At 33.8% G+C, this 27,486-nt stretch overlaps 1 protein-coding gene and 1 pseudogene across 1 annotated transcript in view; one reads left to right on the top strand and one right to left on the bottom strand.

Moving 5' to 3' along the window:
- The window catches only part of LOC128192146 (ubiquitin carboxyl-terminal hydrolase 25-like), a 192,244-nt gene that overhangs the window by 16,037 nt on the left and 148,721 nt on the right, over positions 1-27,486 (bottom strand). The window contains exons 15-18 of the mRNA XM_052864629.1: positions 20,426-20,496; positions 15,764-15,986; positions 10,132-10,347; positions 1,191-1,354 (exon numbers count right to left, since the gene is read on the bottom strand). Of these exons, the coding sequence (XP_052720589.1) occupies positions 1,191-1,354; positions 10,132-10,347; positions 15,764-15,986; positions 20,426-20,496 (674 nt within the window). The remainder of the gene's footprint in view (positions 1-1,190; positions 1,355-10,131; positions 10,348-15,763; positions 15,987-20,425; positions 20,497-27,486) is intronic.
- LOC128192149 (uncharacterized) lies at positions 1,362-10,131 on the top strand (annotated as a pseudogene).

Genomic DNA, 27,486 nt, shown 5'->3' with positions numbered 1-27,486 from the left:
CCTTGTTTACATGACAAAGAATTGTGAGCCCTTTATATTGCTTATAACTCTACAACTGACTATCAAATTCCATTTGATTATTAGATATGCATTCCTAAAGCATTGTAAATGTATATATAATAAAAGCAGAAAAATATAATTTGACCAAAATCGTGATCATGCCCCTTTAACCTCTTCAAGCATCGAAACCTATAGCTTAGATTCAGCACACAAGCATGTCAAGTGCAGAAGTATCATAAGTTATACCATATTACATGCAAATTTAGTCAATTTAGGACCAGCAATAACTTAGATATGGCCATCAAAGAGCGCCTGCTTCAAAAACTTTAACTTGCTGTTTGATCTTCATCTGAAATTCATGACTTAGATTCATCATCCAAGTCTTTTAAGTTCATAAGTTTGCCCAGATGAAACATTCATGCAAGTTTTGTGAAGACTTGAATACAGGACCTGCTTCAGAAACTAGAACTTGTCAGCAGGCCGCCAACTGCAATGCCGGGGTATAGCATAAGTTTCTGATGACTTTTTCACTGAGCTAAAAACAGGACTGCATGACTGACTGATCAAAAACATTATAACCCTCACAACTTGTTATGTACTAGCCTTAGGGTATAGTTATAGCCCTTAGGCCACATAAAATAATATTTAGACTCTCGAGCTCATCCTAACGTGCATAAAATATAGGGCGGATGGGCGGATTTTATATATTATTTTTTAAAAACACCTTTTTCACAGTTCATGTTCTAGAAATAATAACTGCTCTATATTCTTTTAATTTGTTAACTCTAATATGAGTACAAAAACCCACATTTAATCTTTTAATTCCATTTTATTTTAACTTTGTTATTAATGCGTGAACTTATAATCACAAACATGACTAGAATCGGTAATCCACATGCTTAGGCAGCCATTAAATGTTTTGAAATTGAATACAGAGCCCGATTTTTTTTCCCCAACAATTTTTTTTTTCAAAATAAAATTAAATGCATCGGGGCACGCAATTTTCAGAGGGGCAGTTGAGGATGAGAATCTAAAAATTAATTCTATGTGGCCTTAATTAGCAAGAGAGAAATGTTTGAATTACCTGACATACTGAAGGAATCAGCAAGGGATCATTAAATCTCAAATTATCATCTGACAGAGGTAAATGCCATAATTTTGGAGATTATACAGATGAGAAAAAAACATACCAATTTTAGAATAGTCTCTGGTCCTTTCATTAAGTAATTTTCAAGTTTTAATACAAGTGACAACTGCTTCCTGGTTTCCTCAACAAGCATCTCTGCATGCTGAACTGGAAGGTTTGATTTGATTACAATGGGAGTTTGTGTGCTTGCTGTTTGACTAGAAGGATCTAAAATACAATGTTAAATCATCAAATAAACAAAATGTAAAATTATTAATATCTGATTTAGTTTGTGGTGTCCCTGACAAAAAACAAAAAATATTCTATTTACCAGTAAATCACCACTCATACATTGAGACTAGAAACTTATATCTGAAACCTGTTCAGGAGAATGGTGCTTGTGAGCACTCTCAAACATTTGTGCTTTAAGAGATAAAAAATCCTGAGGAGGACTGGTTGTTGTCTGCTTTGTTGAACAGGCCCTTTGCCATATATATTGTACTGATTATTGGCCATTTTATTGGAACATATAAGACATAAGCATAACTAACATATCAATATGTGAGTCGCCACGACAAAACCAGGCTTGTTGAGTTTACGTCATAATCGAGAAAACGGCGCTGAAACACAACGTCAATAACGTCGCGTTTTTTATAAAGAAAAAAGAATGACACATTTCCCATAATCGTTTTGTACATTTTTGAAATGATTTCCATACAGAACTACGTCGGTTTTAATCAATAAACTAATTATGAATAAAATAAAGTCAATTTTAAATCTGTGTTACACAAAGAAATTGAATTTTACGACAATAGTAATGTAACTATTGATATATTTACTGTGTATCGATTGATAGCGAAAGCCAAATTGTAACGTTACAAGCATTCCCGGTTTTTCCATGGTCCTTGACAAAAGTAATGCTTAATACTCAAATTCAATCATAATTAAAGTTTTGGGGAAAAACGTCGTGTAAAACATTTAGGTCTATACAATATAAGAGAAACGATTTTATACACGAATGACATCCCGTATTTTCTTGTCGGAGTTATCGGACGTAGTAAAAACGAAAGTATAACCAACATAAACAATCGGCGGGAGGTCCCGCAGACGAACATTGACAGCTACGCTGAAGTAGAGGAGAATGATAACATATTCATTATGAGCCAGTCAAGCAGAGCCAGTGAAGTGCCCGACGAAATAATTTGTCACCAAGATGAACCTTTCATCGATGAAATCACATCTTTGAATGATTTATACTTCGGAAATCATACCGAGTTTGTGCCATTGTCATCGTCCGAAGACGAGGAAGAGGACAGTGAGACTACAGACATCAGTGTCGGTAATTATTCAGATTCTACATGTAATTCAGATTATCAACACGAATTCTATGGAACGCCAAATTAACATATATTCAAATATTTGAACCTATCTTCAAATAATTGTACCTATCTTTAATTAATTATACCTATCTTCAATTCATTTGAAGATAGGTACAATTGAATTAAAGATAGGTACAATTATTTGAAGATAGGTACAATTGAATTGAAGATAGGTGTAAATAATTATACCTATCTCTAAATAATTATACCTAGGTACAAATGAATTATACCTAGGTACAAATGAATTACACCTATCTTCAATTCAATTAAAGATAGGTTCAATTGAATTATACCTATCTCTAATTCATTTGAAGATAGGTAAAATTCATTTAAAGATAGGTACAATTGATTTGAAGATAGGTTCAATTCAGACATATCTACAAAGGATTTGAAGATGGGTACAATTCAATTATACCTAGGTTCAATTCGTTTTGTGTATTGTTGAAAATAATGAACGCTCCCTTGAAGACATTTCGGGTCACTATATACCTAAATAAAAAACTGGCTTTATTTTTTTCAATAATTTTATCAAAGAATGTATAATTCAGTTGATAATCACTCTATTTATTAAAGCAGTAACAATTATTATGAGTTTTTGTTTGTTTTAAGGCTCAATCTTTAGAAAAGTTGACAAAATCATATGGCTTATTTTATCATCCCGATCCCGATTTTATTTGTAAGTCACCTTTCTCCAATTTTTTTTTTTATTTTTATTATTTATAAAGATAATATAAAGGTGTTAAGCAGTAATATCAAACTACTGCTGGCAAAACATATACTCTGCAGCTGCTCGGCCATGGCCTTTGCCTTTGGCAACCGGATGAAGATACTGATAAATTTTCGCGCCAGTTGTAACGTAACGGAAATGACGTACTATACAGGGAGTATTCATTATTGCCAATATTTTAGTAATTGAAGATAGGTTCAATTCAATTGTACCTATCTTTAATTCAATTGTACCTATCTTCAATTCATTGCATTTGTACCTATCTTAAAATCAATTGTACCTATCTTCAAATGAATTAAAGATAGGTATAATTGAATTGAACCTATCTCTAATTCAATTTGAAGATAGGTACAATTGAATTGAAGATAGGTACAATTGAATTGAAGATAGGTACAATTATTTGAAGATAGGTACAAATATTTGAATATATGTTAATTTGGCGTTCCATAGAATTCGAATACAGAACTGTCGACCAAGACGAAGTTAATTTTGTCGGTGTATTCAAAACAAAAACATGCGGTTGCAGTAAATTGTATGGTTCCCCATGTAGTACAAAAATCGAATTCGACCACATGCTAGAATACAGACAACAGTGTCAGGAAATGTCAAGTGAGGAATTAGATCTAACAGTGAAAGTTCAACTTGCCGCACACCGGAAATCTAGTACATACTGGCCCCAGTCTACAAGTAAAAAGCAAAAAACAAAAGAGAGAGAAAGAGTAGCACAAAAGTACTATTTTGCTGGTCAGCAAGTATGTCGAGATACTTTTCTTTTTTGCCATGGCATAGGGAAATTCAAGCTTAACAGCATAGCTGCATCTCTGGATAAAGATGGCCTAAAACCTAGGATTCATGGAAACACTGGGAAAACCCCTAAACATGCACTCAGCCTCACAGATGTTCAGCGTATATCTCAGTTCTTGAAAGAATATACATTGAAGAACGGACTCCCACTGCCAGGCAGACAGCCAAACTACTCAACCCGTGGTGACAAAGTCCTGTTGTTGCTTCCCTCTGACAAGACAAAGTCTGATATTTGGGAACTTTATAACCAAGCAGCGACAATGCTTAATTATAGGTATGTGTGATTCTGTTTTAATAAAATAGTCAAAGTTATTTGATGTACTCGTGCTGAGTAATAACCAAATAATCTAGTGCATATTTTGTGGGTCTGTTGAGCATTTTAAAGTGTGTTATAGTATATGATGCACATGATGTACTTTAAAAGAATTAACATTCCTAATAATTACCGGTACTAATGATATACATATTTGATTAATAGTGTACATGTCCAGAAAGTTTTGTATTTTTTGAAAACATGAAATTGAAAATTTCTTGATAGTCTTCAAAACTATGCATAATTAAGTTTCTTTTAAATGACAGACAAGTGAGCTTATCTGAGTTCAAGAAAGTTTGGTTGGAACAAACACCACACATCCTGATTATGAAGCCAGCTACTGATCTGTGTCCCAAATGCCAGAGATATGTTCATAACATCAGTAATGCAGGGTACATGTGTCACCTGGACAAAGCCAAGCAACAGAGAGAATACTACAGAGAAAGGTGTCTACTGTCCAAAGAACTGTTTCAAACACATGACTTAAATCAAACTGAAAGAGGTAAGTTTCTTCTTGATTTCTTTCATCACATACACCATTTAATCGTGTTTGGTATAGGTAAATAAATGTTTTCATAAATTGGTTCCATGCATACAGTCAAATTAATATTATTTATTACTCACTCATGATTGAAGATGAAAGTCTACACCAAGTAATTAATATACAAAATTCAAGATATCGTAAATGGTCATGGATAGTTGCAAGAAAACTACTCAGCAACAACAATCTTTGTGAGCAATATGTTGCATAAATTCATGCTTGAAATTTGTAAATGCATTTCATAAGTATGGTGAGTGATTTATATAGTTTAAAATAGTACATGTACATGTACATTGTAATAACTATTTTAGAGGTAACATAGTCATTCAAAATTTTATTTATTTTAGGACAAGTATGTACAATGGACATGACTCAGATGTACAGCATTGACTTTGCTCAGCAGATTCACAACGAAGTGAATTAGTAGGGGCTGGCTTTAGTCAGACTGCACTACCCTCATCATGCACAAGAGGTGGGGCCTCTGTTCTTCAAAACCCCCAGAAATTTCTTTTATTTGGGTTGTAAAAACATATTGAAAAGAAGATGCGAGTAAATCAATGATTTCACTTTCACTATAGGTGAGCAAGTATTCTATCTGGTGGATGAGGCTGAGGAGGTAGGCAAGGGAGCCAATACTGTGGTGAGCCTATTGCATCACTTCTTTGAGCATTGGGGATATGGAGAGAAGGATGCTGTGCTGCAGATGGACAATTGTGCCGGACAAAACAAAAACAACACAATGATTAGGTAAAAAGTTCAAATGTTCCTTACATAAAGAGTGTCATATGTTTTTAAGTATATCTGTGAACAAACTTATAGATTGTACTTGTTTATAATATTTGTATATATCACATGTTAATGTTTATGTCTTGAAATTCTCAGATATGGCATGTGGAGGATAATGACAGGTCGTCATCGCAGCATAGAGTTTTCCTTGATGGAAGCTGGACATACAAAATTTAGTCCAGACTGGCAGAAACTCTTGATGAGGTAGCAGAATCAGTGAGGCGCTCCTCAAGAAATGGCCACAACATACCCCAGCTCATCAATGATACTGAGAGGCCGGTCTCCTCCTACGACTGGGCGAGTTTCTTTGAAGCTTTCTTCAAGAAACTACCATCCATCTCTAAATTCCACCATTTCAGAATGTCTGAAGAAAGTCCCGGAGTTGTCTTTGTCAAGGCTTATTGTAGCTCTGCAGAGAAACCCATCAACATTTTGAAGAGAGGACAGCAACTACCTAATGTTGACACCCTGCCATCCGTGATTACACCCAAGGGTCTTGATGCTGCCAGACAGTGGTATCTTTATGATGAAATCAGACCATTCTGCAGGGATACTTCAGATAGTCTACAGTCTTGCCCTAAGCCTGTGTGTCCAAAACCTCGTGTCAAAATAGACCCAGAGAAAAGAAAATGTCCAAAGCAGTTTGCCTCTCCTGAGATGTGAAATTTTAGGTGTACTGTGTACTGTAATGTGCAGTGTCATAATATGCATATTTATGTATAATATAATACATATATTGTATAAATTGCAGTATTTGAAATTATTTGTACATGTATGTAGTTTTTAGGTAAAATTATTTGTTAATTACTAGTATTACCTTTATTAAATAGGAATAATTGTGTGATGTTTCAAAATGATAAATTGTAAAGTTCTGTTTTTAGACAACTTTATTACATGTAAAAAGCTAATGTACAACTTCTCAAATCATGACCTTTTTGCACTAAACTTTGATAGAAAATGATGCCATTATACTCAATTTTGATCACAAAACATTTTAAATGAATAAATCTCTTCACTATTTAATAACTTTGTATTTATCTTCTAGATTACTTTTTCATAATTGACTTTTCTTCCAATGTTCAAAGCATTGTGAGATATTGCTTAAAATATTGCTTAAAAAATGTCTCATTTTTGCAGCGTCATAGCTCCTGAAATAAAAGGAGGTTAATTCTAATATTTGGTATTTTTATTTATTTATACCAAAGCAACATAAAAATGCAAAAATCTCAATTTGTTGGAAAAACTCAATAAACCTGGTTTTCTGGTGGCTTATCACATATGTTCTCAGCATCATCATATGAATCAATATAACAATCACATAAGAATAAAACAACACATTAAGTACGCATTCTGAAAGTATTGCATAAGCAATACATGTTCCCTACCTGGACCTCCCAATTCCAACAAGATTGTCATTTTATATGCTAAATAGGTCTAGAGAAAAGAACAGAGTTGTATATTTAGAATATCACACTGTTGATTTGATCTCGGCCTTGGTCTCAGAACGAGCAGTTGGTATCAATCCAAGCTCGAGGGGCGCGGGCTGATAGCATCCGAGGACTGATACTAGGGATGAGATCAAATCAACAGTGTGATGTTGTTTATATCATATACATGTATCTTAAATCAAAGATTTTATTCAAATCAAATTCCAAATAAAGAACACAATTCATCCTAAAGAAGCTATAGATTTTTTTTCGGATTTACAAAACTCATTTGTTTCTATTCCTTTTTATATGTATTCAGAACTGAAAGAGTTGTCAGACTTTGTTGATAAATCGTCGTTGTTTGTTTTTCAGCAGAGAGGGTATGCCCTCTGAGATGAAGCACTATCTCCTAGATTTCAAAATTGAGAGAGTAACTTCCATTCTATTCAACTTTGTAATGAGTCAAATTTTTCCATTGGGATATTGAAAGTTTACTGTCAGATTCCATTTATAAAAATCAAGTCTGTCAGCGAGTTGTGTGAGAACATTCATAAGCGCATCCATTCCTTTAACCATTTAATAATTACTATTTAAACTCTTGTTTTCTAAGATGTAGTTTCATGTTCCATTCTTCTCTATATTCCCCATAGTTTAAATGTTGATTGATATTAAATAAAGCGTGCTATTGTTCTAAATATATACACAACCGCTCTGTAGGTTACCTCCCCTTACTTAGATACATTTCAGTGTTTGGCACTATTTTTTAATCATTGTTTTTCAATTTTTAGCAATAAATGAAACAAGAGGCCCATGGGGCCACTTCGCTCACCTGATCGAGCAACAATGACTTTTAAATCGGCGGTAAAAAAATATCGGCCATATGGCCCCTTGGTAGCAAAACAAAAGAAAATATTGTAAAGTATTGAAATTTTACACTTATTTTTGCATATATGTAATATTTGACATAGTGCCTTTACGCAATACTATTTTTACCAGGAATAAGAAAATCCTACGCAAGATATAAAACTAAACATTTGGTAGGGGTACACTGTTAACTTCAAATTCCCTATATTTTCGTCCCCCCCCCCCCTTCCCCCACTTTATAAAGAGATCAAAATATTTGAGAGAATATCGGTACATTTTTTCCTCAACTACTTACTAGTTATTGTATTAAAAAAAAAATATCATAATACAGAGGGCTCTGGTTAATCTGATAGTCAATTTGTCAGAGAAAAATTATCAGATTAACCGATTTAGTGTTTTGTGGTCTTTAATTTTGGTATAGAATAAAATACAACTTGTTTCAATTCATAATTTATCAACAAAAAGATATATTCTGTTTGTCAATAGTTTCCCTCTAATTCTTACTAACTTACTTACTTACTTACTTAGTCAGAAGACAAATTGGATAGGACCTGAAGGAAATGAAAATCGATCAGGATAAAAGCATGTGACAAACGAGCAAAATGTTGTGTGCGATAATCGTTTCATGTAAACCGTTCAGCATTTTGTGTGAACTGTTTAGTGAGCATGCAGCTCTTCGGAGCGGGGGTATAAAAATGTAAAAAGTATCAAAAAGTTTATAGACAGATGGACAGACAGATGGATGGATAGATAACGAACAACAGGTGATCAGAAAAGCTCACTTGAACCTTTGGTTCAGGTGAGCTAAAAAGACCTTATCTTGAAAACTGTTGGAGGATTTATCCATGAATAGGGGTACCTTATTTGCAACATTATACCCAAAAAGTTTAACAGGTGGTATTTTTCAAATAAATCATAAAAAATAAAAATCCACAAATATGCACAACTCTAATAAATGTTCAATGGATCTGCAAAGCAAAAAATTCCTATCTGGAAAACCATACTTGCCAACCTCAACATGTGAAAGTAAAAAATCTGGTCATAGCCCGTAACGACATATTTACCATGCATTTCATAGGTATATACAATAGAAATATGTGTTAAAACTTATGTGTAATATTTTATTTCAAAGAAGCATTATAACTAATAGTTGCTGACTTTGAATTTTGTAAAGTGATCTGACACAGAAAATGGTAGGTTGTGTTCAGCTAAAAAAAATGCAAAAAGAGTTTCTGCTACATTAACCTTGCTTTTGAACTCTGTAAACGATGGCATGAAAGTTGTGACTTGGAAGACTTTTGTATATTAAAAAGCATTTTATACATAACTTAGCGTTTTTGAATGTTTAGTCAGATCATTTTGGGCACAAAATCCAATATTCAAATGTGTGTTACATAGAACACAAGAGGCCTCGTTTTGTACTCAATTACTTTGTTTGATAGGTACAAAAATATCATTTTCTTTTTGTTGGTTTTGATTCCGCTGGCCCCGATGAAGACCTTTTCTTATTGGAAGCCTTCACACTTAATGATGTCACCTTCGGTTTGTCAAAACAACTCACGATAATTATAATACTTACTGTGTCTGTTATAGCCATCGGCATTGTTTACGTAAATCCAAGCTCAGCTTGGGGTCATAACTGGAAGTCAAATGCGCAATGTAATTTACAAACCAAATCGGGAGATTTTCGGGTTCGACAAAAATTGGGTGAAAAGCATGACCCGCTGGGTCATAAAAAATAATCGGGTGAATGGGTCGAAAAATCGGGTGTGACCCGACGAAATCGGGTCAGTTGGCAAGTATGTGAAAACTGTAGGAGAGTTATTTGGACAATAGGGGTACCCGTTTGGCAGCCACTCACCTGCCTGCCATTCTTACCATTTCAACAACTGGATTTTTTCTACAGAAAACCCAGTTAAAAAAGTAAAATTGTTAACAAATGTACAATGTAATGACAACGGACATTAATTAAGCAAACAATATGCTGCCACCCAGCAGAGTCACTCGTACTTGTAATTAAAGACAGACTCAATTACAAATTACTTTCAATTACTTTGAAAAATGTAATTAATTACACTCAATTACAAATACTTTTTTCAATTACCCCATCCCTGACACAAGTAGCATATGAAGTTTTAATAAAAATAGGAAAAGAAAATGATACTTTTGAGTACTGCTCTTTCTTGTTTCGCATCTCCATCCCCTCCTTCTTTATTTCTGGATTCTCCGGTGGGAGTAACTGGTTTTCTAGCCTGTGCTTCGTCCCAATCTAGCATCTCCTGAGCAAATTTTTTATTGTCCTGAACAACAAACTCTTTTAAATCTTCTGGAAGTTTTTCTATATAAGACTGTGGTGGAAAGTCTGTAGGGGGCTCTGTATCTAAAAATACAACAGAAAATAATTTAGTTCATACTGCATGAATCTAGACATTTGCTTTTTAAGGTGGTATGGGACACTTCCGTGTTGTGACGCATTCTTAATAAAAATAAACAATAAAACGAAGTGTATTATTTCAGTAGTTTCTTTCCTAATATTGTCGCCTTACAGTGTAGGGCAGTTAATGGTTAGAGGGTTTACTATGGATCTGTTTGTCATAAGTTGAAATCCCGCTGGGGTTTTACATTTTTTATCTCTCCAATTTTTTTCAAAAGCTATTTTTGGTTAAACATTGTAAAACTTGAAAATTCTGTATTAGTGAAAGTATTTTATTTATAAATAAATGTACAATTATCCACATTATTATCAACAGATGTCCCATACCATCTTAAAATCAAAGTACTAACATGAGTTGATTTTATTATCATTCATTTGAAAATCAACAATATGTTATTTCGAATGGCAAGTAGTTTTCTAGCTGTTATTTAAATAATTTAGCACATTTTTTTCGACAAGAATTTTAAGCTTTTGACGGAAAACCCCACATGAATCATATTGTGTGATATTTATATAGAGAAAGAATTAACGCAATCAAACTCTATGATGCTTTATATATCAGTAAAGTAAAACTCGTTTAGTACGAACTTGAATATATAGCGAATTCTCGGATATAGCGAAGTATTTTTGAATCCCCAGTAAAATTCTTAACAAATCTAAGCAAAATTTTACGGTTGTAACAAATTTGGATATAACGAATTTACGGATATGGCGAACTCATTTTGAGTCCCGTAGAAGTGAATAATAATGGCATTTAACACTTTTATAACGAATTTCCTTACAGTTAAAAAAACTACCGTTTAACATAATAGTTTGAATGATTTATTTTCATAAATATTTTTCAATTCATAATCGGATTATCAAAAGTATCAAAGAAATGCATTTTTATTTTAAGCCTCAATTAACAAAAATTATAGTCTGGTGAAAGAAAACATGTATATAGTGAATTCGCTATAGTTATTATTATGAATTTGTTATACGGATATAACGAATTACGGATATAACGAAGTAAGTCCATTGGTCCCTATATAGCTATAACCAAGTTTTACTGTAATTGAAATATTTCTGGTAAAGTGTATCCAAGAATTTTTTAACAAACAAATAAGAATAAAGTATCATCTACGTCTGTACTGGTTCTATCTTTATATTGGATAGTGTGCCCTTGATTCCAAATGCTACCACTGTAGAAATGGCGCTTTGGTAATCAATGGCAGGGAAACAGTTATATTAAACTCTGGCTTAGAAATACACACAGCTACAAAAATATCTAAATTGTTCATACCATTTAAAATCTGGCCATTTTCAAGGTATTTGTAAATAAGTTTCCTTGAAAAACAATGCGTTCAAATACATTATATCAAATTTTTCAGCATTTTCAAGTACTTAATCTTGTCAGCGGTGATGATTTGTGCTTAGGTTCAAACACTGTTTCTTTTCTATTTTGACAGAGTAACTGCATATGAACATTGATTTAAGGTAGTCCATCCATAACTAAGGCAAATTTAACAATTTTGATTGATCTATACTACATCAAATATGTATTTTAAAGTTATTATGAGGCCGACACAAACCAAACTCGAGAGTATGAATGTAGTCAATTAAATGAACTTTTTGCACTTAAAATTAAACTTTTAAAGAGTTGTCTGCCCTTTTGAAAATTTAAAAAAAGTCATTTTTTGAAAATATGTATGGTTAATTATGAATTATTTTAGCATATTCGAAGAAAGGGAAAGCATTTGCAACTTTTTACCAAGAGAAGTGTGAGAAAACTAGAAAACTGACCAGTCAGGAAGGGCCCCGCTATGACAATTAATATACAGAAGTGAAAAAAAACTTTGAATTTCATCCTCTTTATATTAACAATGATGAAAAATAAATGCCCGGCATAAGATGTAAAGATCTGCAATATATAGGATCTCTTGATTTGTAGTTGGATATGATTTTCATCCAACAAATAAAGTGTTAAACTGAAGGGTAAAAATATAAGGGTGCAGCTCATGGAATGAGAGTTTAATTTGATTACATTTATAAAAAAAAATTTGAAAATTACAAGTAACAACTGTATTTTTAAAATTTCAAGATAATTCCTGAATGTCCAAAAACTCTAAATAGTAACCTTGTATCTGCATAAAACAGGGATAACCTCATCTCTTATAAAAAAAAAAACTAAATTAAATGTGTATTTAAAAAAGATTTAAACAGGTGTTTTATAAAATGCAAGCCTTCAGTGAATGCAAATACATTGTATCACCTAGGGTTGACCTCAACTTCAAAACAAACATCAGTTGCAGACAAAGGTGTTCATTAATCTTCATATGACAGATAGAGACAAGCCTCTAAATTTTCTGCAGCAGGCAAGATAATTAATCCCAGGGGGTTAATTGTTCTGCTCTCTCATCCTTTTCTTCTAAATTTACAATAAGATTTCTTTTTTTTTTTTTTTTTAGAAATGACAGAATGGGGTTATTATCTGATTACCTGTTAAAATTAACAGCATTAAGGCAGAAAAAATAAAATAAATAATTAAAAAATAAAAATAGTGAAAAAGGATATCTTAATATATATCTTGATTTTAGAATTCAATAAAATTATCATAAATCATTGTGTACGGTATTTTAACCAAAATAAAGTATGAATATCATATCTTAAATCCATATTTCAAAGAATGTACACAATACTACACATCATTCAAAATTGACCTTAACTTCAAAACAAAGTTCATTTGCAGACACAGGCAGTGCAGTAATTAATTTCAATGTGACAGGTAAAGATAAAGCTTAGGATTTTCTTCCTGTGGAAGGTTAATTAATCCCAAAGGACAAATATTGCACAGCCTTCCAAGTATACAATGGTAACATTCTCAGCATGCAGTTATCTCTCTTTGCCCATTCATTCTTATGCATAGTTAAGGAATCTACCCACCACCCCAGCTCCAAACCAAAAGACATAGAGAACCAAACTTAGCATCAAAATATGTATTTCTGTCTACTGAACTACCATACCAAATTTGAACTTGATTGGGCAACCATACAAAAAGTTATTAGAAAAAACCCAGAAAATTTGTGGATGGAAGAGTGACAGATGGACAGACAGAAGGACGGACAGACAGAGTGATTACTATAGGGCACCCGCAAAAAAAAATGCATTTTTCCAATATACTTTAATGTTAACCTCAACATATGATAAATTTGTTAATATTCATTTTTTTTTTATTTCAAAGGTGAATTTTTATTATTTAATAAAACCCTTAAAATCACACAGAGATTTTTGTGATCAAACTTGAAATCTATTAGATATGAAATATGATAGTTATGGATGGACTTATATAACCTTAAATCAACCAAAAAGTAAATTTTAGGACTATGAATATATTATTATATTATTATTATAATTAACTTTTTTGCTTAAACTTAAATATCTCTGTTGTGATTTTTATACAGTACTCAGATATATGTTCCAGGATCCTTTACATGCATGATTCATTTACACTTGACCAAGGATAAAGAAAACTACATGCGTCATTACACTATGAATTCACCAGTAGGCAGCCAAGATTTGAAATTGCCATATTTAGTTATACATTTGTTTGCACAAAGGGCTTTTCTTTTTTTCAAAGGGCACTGCAAAATAATGACATGAGGCCAAGGGGCCACATAGCTCACCCAAGCATCAATAGCCATACCTCTGATCAAATCACAATACAGTATCAAATTGAGAATATCTTGAAATTGATGACTTGCTCAAAAAGTTAAAAAATTGGAATTTTATCAACATATTATTATCTTAAATATCATGCCTCTATTGTTTTATCGGAATTCATGAGAAGATTTTTCTCTATTCCTATTTAACCCCCATCTATATCTTCCTATGTAGAAATTTGACCTCCCTCCCATTTTGGACCCACCCTGCCCCAAGGGGATCATGATTTAAACAAACTTGAATCTATACTACTCGAAGATGCTTTCACGCAAGTTACATGGCCAATTGGTTTTTGAAGAGATTTTTCTCAATAGTCCCATGTAAAATTTCACCCCCCCCCCTCCATTATGGCCACACCCTACCCCCAGGGACTATGATTTTAACAAACTTGAATCAACACTACCTGAGGATACCTAAATAGAAACAATATCATTGACAATGATTTTTATAAACTTAGGATTTCCTTAAGTAAAAATTTTACCCCCCATTTTGGCCCCATTCTATACCCTAGGATCTTGATTTGAACAAAATTGAATCTACACTTTCTGGGGATGCTTTCACTCATGTGCAGCTTTTCTGGCCTTAACAGGAAGTTAATGTCCGATTGGTACAAAAATATATCCCACAATATGGCATGCCTAAACAAATACTTTTTAAAATTCTAAGCATCTGCAATTCATAGTTGCTGAGAAATCTTTGACAAAAATTTGTTTGAAAATTTTGGCTAAAAATAAACAAAGTTGTCATTTAACAGGAAGTTGACATCTGATTGGTTCAAAAATATATCCCACGTATGGCATGCCTGAACAAATACTGTGTTAAAGTTTCAAGCATCTGCAAAGAATAGTTGCTGAGAAAAATGCGACAGGAATTTTTTTTTACAGACGGACAGACAGACAGACACACAAGGGTAAAACAGTATACCCCCTTCTCCTTCGGAGCAGGGGTATAATTATCTTGAATCCCCTTTTTGCAAGGATGCCTTGTGCAAAGTTTTGTTGAACCAAGCGGTTCTGGAGAAGAAATCAAAACTGGAAAGTTCATTGACATACAGTACTGATCAGACCCAGCCTAACACCAGAGTAAACCCTGACCAAACCCCAGGTTTACATTTGGGGTTTACTCTGGGTTTACGTTTTGAAAATTTGGGTCCACTTGGGTTTACTTGGGGTTTTACTTTGGGTTTACTTGGAAATTGCTTTTAAGGTCAACTGTATGCACTGAAGTGTGAAGCAGACCCGTCTTTTATCTTACCATCCTACTGCCTAAAATTCCTTCCCCTTGTGTATTCCAAATACTCAGTTAGCGTCTAATTTCAGGGGTATACTTCTGACTGGGTTTACTCTCTGTTCCCACTCTAAGTTTACTTTGGGTTTACTCTGGGTACACTCTAGTAAATTCGGAGTAAACCAAGCTTAAACCCAGAAAGTAAACCCCAGTTTAAGTGGTGTTATCTTTCTGTTAGGTTGGGTCTGATCAGTACTGTATGGATGCCAGACAAAAAGTGAAAAGAAAAGCACTTTTTAGCTTTAAGCTCTTACAGATGAGCTAAAAAGGCTTGAATTTCAATGAATTGTCAAAAAGCCCTTCATTTATAAAATCGGAATGAAAATAATTGAATATTTAACTCCTTATTTATTTCAAAGAAATTAACTTAACTTACAGGGTTCCATATTTGACTGCTGCACATACATTAAGCAATATGCACTAGCATTATGATATCCTCCAACACTCTCCTTCACCAAGTCATCCCATGATGTACAGGTCACAGCAATGTCATTAAATTTAAGCCACTTCTCATTCATGGAGTCATAAATGTAGGCCCAATAATGGCCGGCAGCAGCCTGTCCTTCATGCACCAACACAGCATGTAACTGATACGGATACTACAATTCAAAATTGATTATAATTAAAAGCCAATGAGCTAAATTGCTCACCAACTATCATATTTTTGGGGGTATATACGGTATTATTCGGGGCATATGTCGATGTGGGGCATAGGCTAAATTGCTTATTTTTAGACAAAATTCAAGGAATATCCTTAGACTAGCCGAATTGGGGGATAAGCCGATTTTCAATCGATGATTACTATAGTGAAAGTATGACCACTGATTAAGGAAGTCATCGTATTAAGTATATACTTTCAGAATATCGATGTAGAAAGTCAAAAGAGTAATTAAAGTTATTAAATTTGCTTAACATATATATTTTAAGCAATTTTTAAAAATACATCTGTGTTTTGTGGCTGTTTGGTCTCTTCCATATTCGTCGGTGTATCATTACGTATCGTAATTTTACATAGTGTAAATTTAATTGCAACACCAACCTCCGTGGTTCTGCCTGGTAGAACTAAGTATAATATTTTACCAAACCTTTTATATTTTATTAATACCTTATTGCTAAATTTCATTTAATCAAGTTATACTTTGAAAGCTACTTGTAAATACGGGGTATGGCGTCCATTAGCTCAACACATGGTTTCATATTCAAATAGAGTTATCCCCCTTAATCGCTATGAATGAGAAAAAGAAATACCAAACATAAAATATTTCATTTGTGTTCTTTCTATTAATTAATTAAATAGTGACTTGCCGTTATGCAGAGAAGTTGTAATGTTAAAAACACAGTTAATGCAATGAAGTGTAATGGTGTACACTACGTGCCCCCCAGGCTGTGTTTTAGTCACCGGGTTCACACCTTTGTATATACACACGACACCAGAATACCGTTATTTCATCCAACAGAAAATTAATTGTAAAAACACAAAGCATTTAATTTATTTTACACCCAAGACCAGTAATTCCCACGAACGCAGACATGAAGAATTCACAAAAATTCCGTCATATTACATTCTACCCGGATTCGTTTTCTTTTTTACTGCGCAATAATAGTTTCCAGGGTTCATACACGAACGAAAAAATTCTTTTGATTGGGGTTGTAAAGAAATACCTCATACAGTACTGTACATTTTATTACTCACGATGTCATTACAAAATTTATCAACGGGACAACTATCGAACAATAGTTCAAACAAATGAAGAAAAAAAACAACCCTCATAATAAACTGCTACAACAGTACAGTCGTTTTACCGGTAACGAATCAGTATGCGGTTTCGTCGTGCATGCGACTATTATTATCAGAATTCCAAATGTTTTTATTTTTTGTAACACCAAACTGATTTCAACTTAATAGACTTAAATTTCATCAATTGTTAGAAAAAATATACATGTCATCACACTTTTTGAGATGCCAGATAAACATAAACTAAAGCATATTTTAGCATAAGAAAACCGTATTTTTTTTGTTATGAGTAAAATGTTGTAGGCAGAAATTAGGTTATCTTGTTTAATTTTATTGTCAACTTTATCAGAAAACTAAAACTACAAAAATATTTTTAAATTAATTGCTGGGATAAGTAAAACTATGGCATTTAGACATACAACTGAAAGAAAAGTCAGAAAAAGAGTTATTTCCCCTTAGCATAGATAAAATGTATAAAAAATTGGAAATTTAGGATAAAATTAAGCTGCGAAAATATCTTGAACTTAACAGTTATTCAAATTACATCCATGTGATTATATTCACATAAAATAAATAAAACTATCTTGCACAAATTTCAAAGAATTCAATCTTTCACAAAAAAGTATGACATCACAGAACACTGGATCTACTTTAAATCACATTTCTTTGTTCTTCTAAAATGTAGTATCAAACTTCCGAAAATATAAAGGATGAATTATGGAGAAAGTAATTTCAACACATCCTCCATTTTCCTAGTTTTGAATTCGTTTTCCAGTATAGAATCAAGTGCCCTCTAATTACTTCTGACTAAATATTTTGAGGCGAATTAATTTCAAAAATGTACTAGAGGTACATGTTAATAGACCTATAAATGAAGAAAGAAAAATAATTGTGGGAATATGTCATTTAAACAAATGATATGATCGTTATTTTTATTATACCGTTTTCCCGTCAAATTGAAACTGGACTTAAACATTTTTCATTTGCATTACTTTATGAAATTGAATTTTCATGAAAACACTCTATAACAGTAATTGATGATAAGTAATTGTCATTTGCCTTTGTTTTGTTAGTATATCTATCAATATATTCAGCCAAATAATGCTTCTATCGCAGTGAACCAAAACTAGGAAAACTACACGTGGTTCTATTTGAAGTCGTAATTTCATTCAAAAATATGATGCACTATCTTATTAAATGGATTATAATTACTTATTATCCACCAAATATGGGTCAATAACAGACTTATTTTCATAGTTAGGCTTAATTGTTTTCATACTTTCGTTTTTTTTGCCTTGCACATTCCGGCAGCTCATACAGGGTCACCTTTTTAATTTGTAAACAATTCGGTAAATAATCGTGCAAATGTCAAACAACTTTACACAATGATAGAATATTTATTTCTGTATTTTAATTACATAGCTAGGATTTTTTAAAACCTTAACTTCTTCTTTCAGCAATAATTTTTCTAAAAATTATTCGATACTGGCAAGTATTCGTTACCGGTAAAATGACTGTACAATGGATAAAAACAGTGGATTTTATATTTTACTGTTTAATTTTTTCAACTCTGAGTCTACGATTAGCCCATCCCGGGGATAGGCTGGGGCTCGCTCATCAGAAAAAAAAATACCGGCCTATGCCCCGAAAAATACGGTACAACCAATAAAACACAGTAGAAAGTTTATTCTTTGGAAGAATTCACATGTATTCCTATTACATGTATATTGCACAGATACAGTTGTGCTGCATTACTTTGTGTGCACATCAAACATGTGTTGTTCATACAGAATGCATATAATCTTATTGTAGACCCCAGCCACAATACATCAAACACAGTGGATGCCATATACATGGAAATGTTCATCCCTATTTTATTTTCGCCTCTTTCACCCTCATTGTAAGCGAGTGAATTTAAAACTGGCCAAATTCCAATGTTCCAAATTATCTCCTTAGTCAGCTCGCACGGTAACTAATTAAGTTAGGATAAAACTTTAATTGCACTTTGCGCAAATGAATTCTGGGAGGGGATTAGACAGTTCGTGTTAGAGAAATTCGAAGAAGTTATGAAACTGGTCAGTTTCTAGGTCAAACTGCGCATCGTTGTATTGGAAGACTCTCAATGGGAATCGTCTGCAGCCACAGTCAGGAGATATATCTTCCCAACTCTCTTTGTGAGATTGAAAAGTAAATACTGGTATATTGGTAGTGGTTTGCAATGAGACCATGAAATTCAGACAGCTATCGGTATGTTTTCAAAGTTAAAACTTAAATTATTAAGTAGGTCTGCAGTCATGCATTGCATATACACCGCTACAAGCTTATCTCCTCACCTACATGTACAGCCATAAAAAAAGGGCACAAACTAAATGTGCATCCAGATATTATTACTGTTCTGGAAACTATTTATCTTGTATTTTAATAGATTGTGTATTCACTTTTGACTTAAAATTAAAATTCAGCTGGCTGACTTTCTTAGCTTTTTAAAAATCGAACATTGTTAGTACTCAAGCATGTCTTGGCGAATTTAAGACGTACTGGACGAAACTATTTGCAAGTATAGAAGGGTGAAATTAACACATGGCAAAAGTAACCTTGTATACAGTAAGTAATGAATAGTAAATCCAAAACATTAACGAGGCAACATGATTTATATCAGTTTTCTATAAAAAAAAATTGTTCTCTAAAGACCATGCTGTCACTGCAAGATCTGCTACAGACTGTGTGGTTTGCATATGTGGGATGTTATAATTCACAATGAGGCAAAGATTTTTGACGTGTGTGCCTGGATTTCAGTCTGTTTTATTTCATCTTTTGCTGAATATTATACCAGTGCAGTGGGTGTCATATTATTTTTGTTCAAAATCCTTTTCTATATATTTTTCATCCAATGAAACATGTTGGGGTGAATGAAATACCTGGATGCGATGAAACATGACATACCCTCAGGTCATATGCAATCTTTGTGGAAAGTAAGAATTTCCAATGTTTCTCCATAAGAAAGATATGGACCAGGCACAAATTTTGCTTTTTTCGTGCCAGTGACCTTGACCTTGCCCAAATGAACTTGCTTATATGCAATCTTTGTGTGAAGTAAGAACTTCCAATGTCTCTCCATAAGAAAGATATTGACTGGACGAAAATTTTGCAGACAGACAGATGGACGGACAAGGTAATTCCTACATCCCCCCCCCCTTTCCAAACTTTGTTAATTTAGGTGACTTAACAATAAATGACACTCTTACATGTATACAAACTATCTGTTGTTTAAATATGACACTGGTATTAAACAAGATTGCTCACCTGTTTCAAAGTCTCATCTGAATACATACTGTTTTTCATTGCTTCTAGTTTACTTATTTTCTCCTGTAATTCTGAAATAGATATTGTTTAGAGACTTAAAGTAAATCCACCCTCCTGTGACGTCATACATTTTACATAAACCATGAATTCATTAAAATTCTTGCAAGTAGATTTGTAATTTCTATGTTATTATAGGTGCACATCAAAAACTCAATTCATTGTTTACTTGGAGATATTTGATAAGCGTTTTTCATCCTTATATTATAATTCAATAATGACAAAGGGAAATAACTCTTTTCTACTTTTCTCTAAGTTATATATCTAAATGCTATAATTTTTCTAATGTCAACAATTTTTTCTTTTTTTTTAAATTAATTTTAGTTTTCTGGCATAGTAAGCAATAAAATTTAAATAGACAAACAAGTATCCATCCACTTATATATAATTTTTAAACAAAAAAGTGTGATTTTCAGATGATAATTTCAGTCTTTGGTTTTTATTAACTTACATCTTAAATAGGATGGATACATATATATTTTATTTATTTTTTGATGAAATTCAAGCCCAATAAGTTAAACAAGAGGCCAATTGGCCTTAACGGTCACCTGAGTAGCATATATCCCATACACAAACTTGTCATGGAGTCTCATATACGCATCTAATTAATTAGGTTTCATACTGGAGTAGAAAAATTATAAATTTGTAATGACGACCACATTTCAAAAAGAACTGTGAAACCTATTATTTTGGTGAAAAACTAAAAGATCTGGTCTACAAAATCATGAATTCAGTTTTCCTTTCAGGTGTGTGGGAGTTTTAACGTTATATGCATTAACATCTATACATCCTATTTGGCCCTGCCCTAGAGTCAAAACCCATCCTTGAGGGGACATGAAAATTAAAATTTCAGTAGAGGACTTCCTGGTAAACATAATTATTAGTCAGTTTTTTTTATACAGATGTGTGAGAATAGAGAAGAAAATTTTTAAACATTATATGCATTAACACTATATTGCGATATTGCGCCCCCCCCCCCCCCCCCCCCCTTTTCATGTTCTGAACCCCTGACCCAAGGACCATGAATTTCACAATTTAGGTAAAGGAGATTGTGGATATCATAACCATGTATTTATTTTTTTGCCCACATGTGTGGGAGTAGAGAAGAAGATTTTTTAAGATTTAAAACATTTTCACTATATGGCCATATTGGCCCAACCCTAGAGCCTGAACACCTAACAAAGGGGCATGAATTTCACAATTTTAGTAGAGGCCCTCATGGACATCATAACCATGTATTCAGTTTTTTGCTCACATGTGTGGGAGTAGAGAAGAAGATTTTTTAAGATTTAAAAAAGTTTTACTATATGGCCATATTGGCCCCACCCTAGAGCCTGAACACCTAATAAAGTGGTCATGAATTTCACAATTTTGGTAGAGGGCCTCATGGACATCATAACAATGCATTTAATTTTTAACAAATATATATGGGAGTAGAGAAGAAGATTTTCTAAGATTTAATACATTTTTACTATTTGGCCATATTGGCCCCACCCTAGAGCCTGAACCCCTGACCCAGGGGTCATGAATTTCACAATTTTGGTAGAGGGCTTCATGGACATCATAATCATGCATTTAGTTTTTAACAAATATATATGGGGGTAGAGAAGAAGATTTTCTAAGATTTAATACATTTTTACAATTTGGCCATATTGGCCCCACCCTAGAGCCTGAACCCCTGACCATGGGGTCATGAATTTCACAATTTAAGTTGAGGGCTTCATGGACATCATTATCATGCATTTAGTTTTTGACAAATATATATGATAGTAGAGAAGAAGATTTTCTAAGATTTAATACATTTTTACGATTTGGCCATATTGGCCCCACCCTAGAGCCTGAACCCCTGACCCAGGGGTCATAAATTTCACAATTTAGGTTAAGGGCTTCATGGACATCATAATCATGCATTTAGTTTTTGACCAATGTATATGGTAGTAGAGAAGAAGATTTTCTAAGATTTAATACATTTTTACTATATGGCCACATTGGCCCCACCCTAGAGTCAGAACCCCTGACCCAGGGGCCATAAATTTCACAATTTTGGTAGAGGGCTTCATGGACAACATAACCATGCATTTAGTTTTTTCCTCACATGCGTGGGAGTAGAGAAGAAGATTTTTGAAAATTTGGCTTTTTTTTGCATATTTGGCCCCGCCCGTGGCACCCTAGGGGTGGTAGAGCCATGAATTTCACAATTTAGATTCTTCTTACCATAGAGATGCTTCACACCAAAAATGGTAACGATTGGCCTGGTAGTTTTCAAGAAGAAGTTAAAAATGTAAAATTGTTAACGCACGACGCACGACGCACAGACGCACGACGACGGACGAAGACCAATTGCAATAGGTCACCTGAGTGACTCAGGTGACCTAAAAAAAGTTAAGTTATTAACTTTGTACCCATAATTTTATAGATACGGAGTTACCTTAATAAGTTACAGAGCTTACAATTCTTTGCTATGTAAACAAAGCGTTCGTTTACATTTTGAATGTTGAAGTGAAAATTCTAGTTTTATGCCTACAATACATGTATTAATCATTAGGAACTGTTTATTTATGCTTAAAATGAATATTAAGATAGACAAACTAGCTTGAAAAAGATTTTTTACCGGTATATTGAACCTATGTAAACAAAAACAGGGCACAAGCCTTGTTTACATGACGAAGAATTGTGAGCCCTGTATCTTGCTTAAAACTCAATGACTGGCACCAAAATTTCATTTGATCACTAGAAATGCATTCCTAAAGCATTGCAAATAATAAAAACAGAAAAATAAAATTTGAACAAAATTGTGACCATGCCCCTTTGAATAATAAGGGCTTTTCGACTTTCGGTTGAAACCTATTGTTATTCTGATGTTTTATTATTATTATTCTCGACAAAGTTTCGTCAGCGATTTTTTGAAAATAGAGAGACATATTAAAACAATCATGCAATAGACTTATAGCAATTTGAAATGACACACGTATGTAAGGTTTTGAACTTCTGGTTCTGGCACTTCCGGTTTTGAAAAGGAAAATACTAAAAATTTATTGAAACACAATATCTTTATTATTTTTGGAGTTACAGCATTCGAATTTAAGAGTAAGATGTATCTTGTCTAGTTTTACAAAATCATAAGCATAGGCATTTTTCTACATTTTATCGTTTTTGAGATAATAGGGCTCAAACTTGAAACAAGAGGCCCATGGGCCACATCGCTCACCTGAGGAACAATAGGTATGATAAAGTCAGCTTAATGGAGTCATAATACAATCTGGACAATGTACATTAATACATGTAGATCCTGTATAAATAAAATCCATTTTTCCCCCTTGGAACTCGGATAGCCCTGATTGCTGAAAATATTTACAAGAGCAGACTTTAATCACCGCTCCTGCACATATATAGAGACTCAACGTTATGCAGGCAGGGATAACCGCACACCTACGCAACTCAACAGGTACCAACGTTAATGCAAGAATAGATAACGCAAGCAGGGATGACCTCACACTTGCGCCAACAGCTCAACCTACCGCAGGGAGTGCCGCACACTTGCGCTAGAAAGGCCAGAACACCAGCAGGGATGACCATACACTAGTGTTCCGCCGCAACCACCACCAATACAAGCAGGTATGACCGCACACTTGTATTAATGTGTTACAGGGCAGAAATGACCGCACATTCTGTATCGTTGGTTAGAAAAACACGAAGATAAGAAAGAGCAGGGATGTCAACACCCTCAATCTCTCCGTACCTGTTCAAGTTTAACCCCAAACAGTCTATTGCAATGCAATAGACACTGTCCCTATATATGTGCCAGCCTAAAATAATTCATAGTATCTAAAAATTGGAAATCAAAAATAAACAAACTAATCCAGCCATTACCCAAAACTACTTATGCAGAACAACTTATATACATTGAATATTTATTATTGTATAAAAATAATCATCACAATAATTGGTTAACAGTGGATGCATTAATTAAAATAATCAAGAATCAACAAATCAAGGGCAATAACCCAAAACAGTAATACAAAAAGATTCTAATGAAAAAATAGCTGCCTGCTTCAATTTTATAGTCATATCACATGTTGAGTATTGCAGTTCTCAAAAAGATCCTTTACAATTGTTTATATATGGGATATTTAGCTACATTAAACTCTGAACCTTCTTGTGAAGCGGAAGAATTGTCCTGGAGCCAAAGTTTTAACAACTATAAAGAATCATCTTGCTGATTAGTTTCTGAGAAGAAGATTTTTAAAGATTTACTCTATTCCTATGTAAAACTTTAACACCCCCCCCCATGTGGCCTCACCCTACCCCCAGGGGTCATGATTTTCACAACTTTGAATCTACACTACCTGAGGATGCTTCCACACAAGTTTCAGCTTTCCTGGCTGATTAGTTTCTAAGAAAAAGATTTTTAAAGATTTACTCTATATATTCCTATGTAAAACTTCGACCCCCCATTGTGGCCCCACCCTACACCCGGGGGTCATGAATTTCACAACTTTGAATCTACACTACCTGAGGATGCTTCCACACAAATTTAAGCTTTCCTGGCTGATTAGTTTCTCAGAAGAAGATTTTTAAAGATTTATTCTATATATTCCTATGTAAAACTTCGACCCCCCATTGTGGCCCCACCCTACACCCGGGGGTCATGATTTTCACAACTTTGAATCTACACTACCTGAGGATGCTTCCACACAAGTTTCAGCTTTCCTGGCTGATTAGTTTCTGAGAAGAAGATTTTTAAAGATTTATTCTATATATTCCTATGTAAAACTTCGACCCCCCATTGTGGCCCCACCCTACACCCGGGGGTCATGATTTTCACAACTTTGAATCTACACTACCTGAGGATGCTTCCACACAAATTTAAGCTTTCCTGGCTGATTAGTTTCTGAGAAGAAGATTTTTAAAGATTTATTCTATATATTCCTATGTAAAACTTCGACCCCCCATTGTGGCCCCACCCTACACCCGGGGGTCATGATTTTCACAACTTTGAATCTACACTACCTGAGGATGCTTCCACACAAGTTTCAGCTTTCCTGGCTTTCTGGTTCTTGAGAAGAAGATTTTTGAAAATTTCTCGAAATTTTTCATTAATTTCTAATTATCTCCCCTTCAAAACGGGTGTGACCCTTAATTTTCACAACTTTGAATCCCCTTTGCCTAAGGATGATTTGTGCCAAGTTTGGTTGAAATTGGCCAAGTAGTTCTTGAGAAGATGTTGAAAATGTGAAAAGTTTACGGACAGACGGACGGACAGATGGACAGACGGACAGACGGACGACAGACAAAATGTGATCAGAATAGCTCACTTTAGCTTTCAGCTCAGGTGAGCTAAAAAGGGGGATGAAAAACAAAAAAAATCAAAAAACCTTAGGAATTTTATAAGACGCCTAAACATGGTTCAAATAGAACATATATTCCAAGTTTGAATAAAAAATATTCAGTACTTTCGGTTTTATGAGCCTATGAAATTTCGTCCTTGGGAGTTTCAGTGTTAAACTAAAATCATGCGTCGTTCGTTTTCTCAAAAAATTTTCAAGTAAACATTGCAATATTTTAGTTGTATAATGATACACAAAATTCACAGACCGGAAAAGGTTTTGGGTAGACAGTTCAAAAAGATTAGGGATCTGCAGGGGCCAATGTTCAAAACAGCCTTTAACCTGTAACTTCTTTATTTTGCTCTGATTTTAACAATCTTTTCAGTTTATTGTTAGGAATAAAAAGTACAATCTAAAAATTATGGTCCGAGGGGCCACTTTTAGACTCCATATAGGGATATGAAAGGCCGAAAAATCACAACGTGTTTAAATTTCAAAAGGACGAGTGTACTTATGGGCCCCGGTAAAAAGTGAAAAAATAAAGATTCAAATTAAGCATATTTTTTCCCTAACATTATCGATTGATATCTATTTCCATAAGAATTAACAAGTTTTAGCGCTGAATTCATTGAATATAAAAAGCATGATGCTTTAAAACATAGTAAGGGTCAGCAGACATTCCTGATTTTGTAAAGTAAATTGAGGACGGGCATTCATTTCAAAGCCTTTGTTTACTGTCAGCCTAACCGAGTACAAACTTGTGGAATACGCATTATACATTAAAAAAACTCCTGTGAAAGTAAGAAGTTTGTACTACATTAGGCTGGTAACTTAATGAAAAATGTATGAAAATTACAAGGTTTTTCCTTTATCAAGCGAAAGCTATTACCAGCATGACCTATGTTTGAACCCACGCATGGAATAAATTATTTCAAACAATCACGTGGGTTCTATCCAGGTAAACATTTGTCAAATGTGCTCACTGTAAAACATTGACACATTTTAAATCGCTTTCCATCATCTTTGTATGGTCAGGAATGTTTGTTTGGTCACTATGGTAATATGCAACTTCAAAGCTTTATTCGGTTTTTTTTTCAGACGTAAAATAATGCATAAAGTATAATTCAGCAAATGCGCCAATCGATCCACCAACAGAGCAATGTTGATTTAAATGTCTCCTCCCACTGATTTAAATATATATAGACACAATTCAGGTTCTGTTCAATTTTTCCAGATTTAGATTATTTAAAGGCATTTAAAAATCCTTAAGTTTTTAAAAAGTATGCTAATGTTGGCAAATTTAAGCGTGCATATAAATCAGAAGTATCCATCAGTGCTTACCTATTACGAGAAAAAAGCAATTTGTTGATATTTTCTGCATAAAAACGGCACTGAAAAAGGGCCCATTCTCTATAGCATAAGTGCACTTGTTCTTTATTAAGAGAGAGTTATCTCGCTTTGCTCTAAGAATGTAAGAGCATAAATACTATAGGCATACCAAGTTTTGTGTCCGAGGAATAAATACAGACCCTTAAACATACTACTACACCAAAAAAGCGTGCGACTTTCGTGCGGGAAACGTTTTGTGTAAATCGTTTAGCGTTTGGTGTAAACCGTTTAGCGTTTCGTGTGAATCGTGAAGCGTTTCGTGTAAACCGTTAAGCGTTTCGGGCAAAG

Source organism: Crassostrea angulata, chromosome 7 (assembly GCF_025612915.1).
Source record: "Crassostrea angulata isolate pt1a10 chromosome 7, ASM2561291v2, whole genome shotgun sequence".
Lineage (NCBI taxonomy): Eukaryota > Metazoa > Mollusca > Bivalvia > Ostreida > Ostreidae > Magallana > Magallana angulata.
Note: the sequence above shows the minus strand (reverse complement) of the source record. Positions and strands in the feature narration are given on the sequence as shown.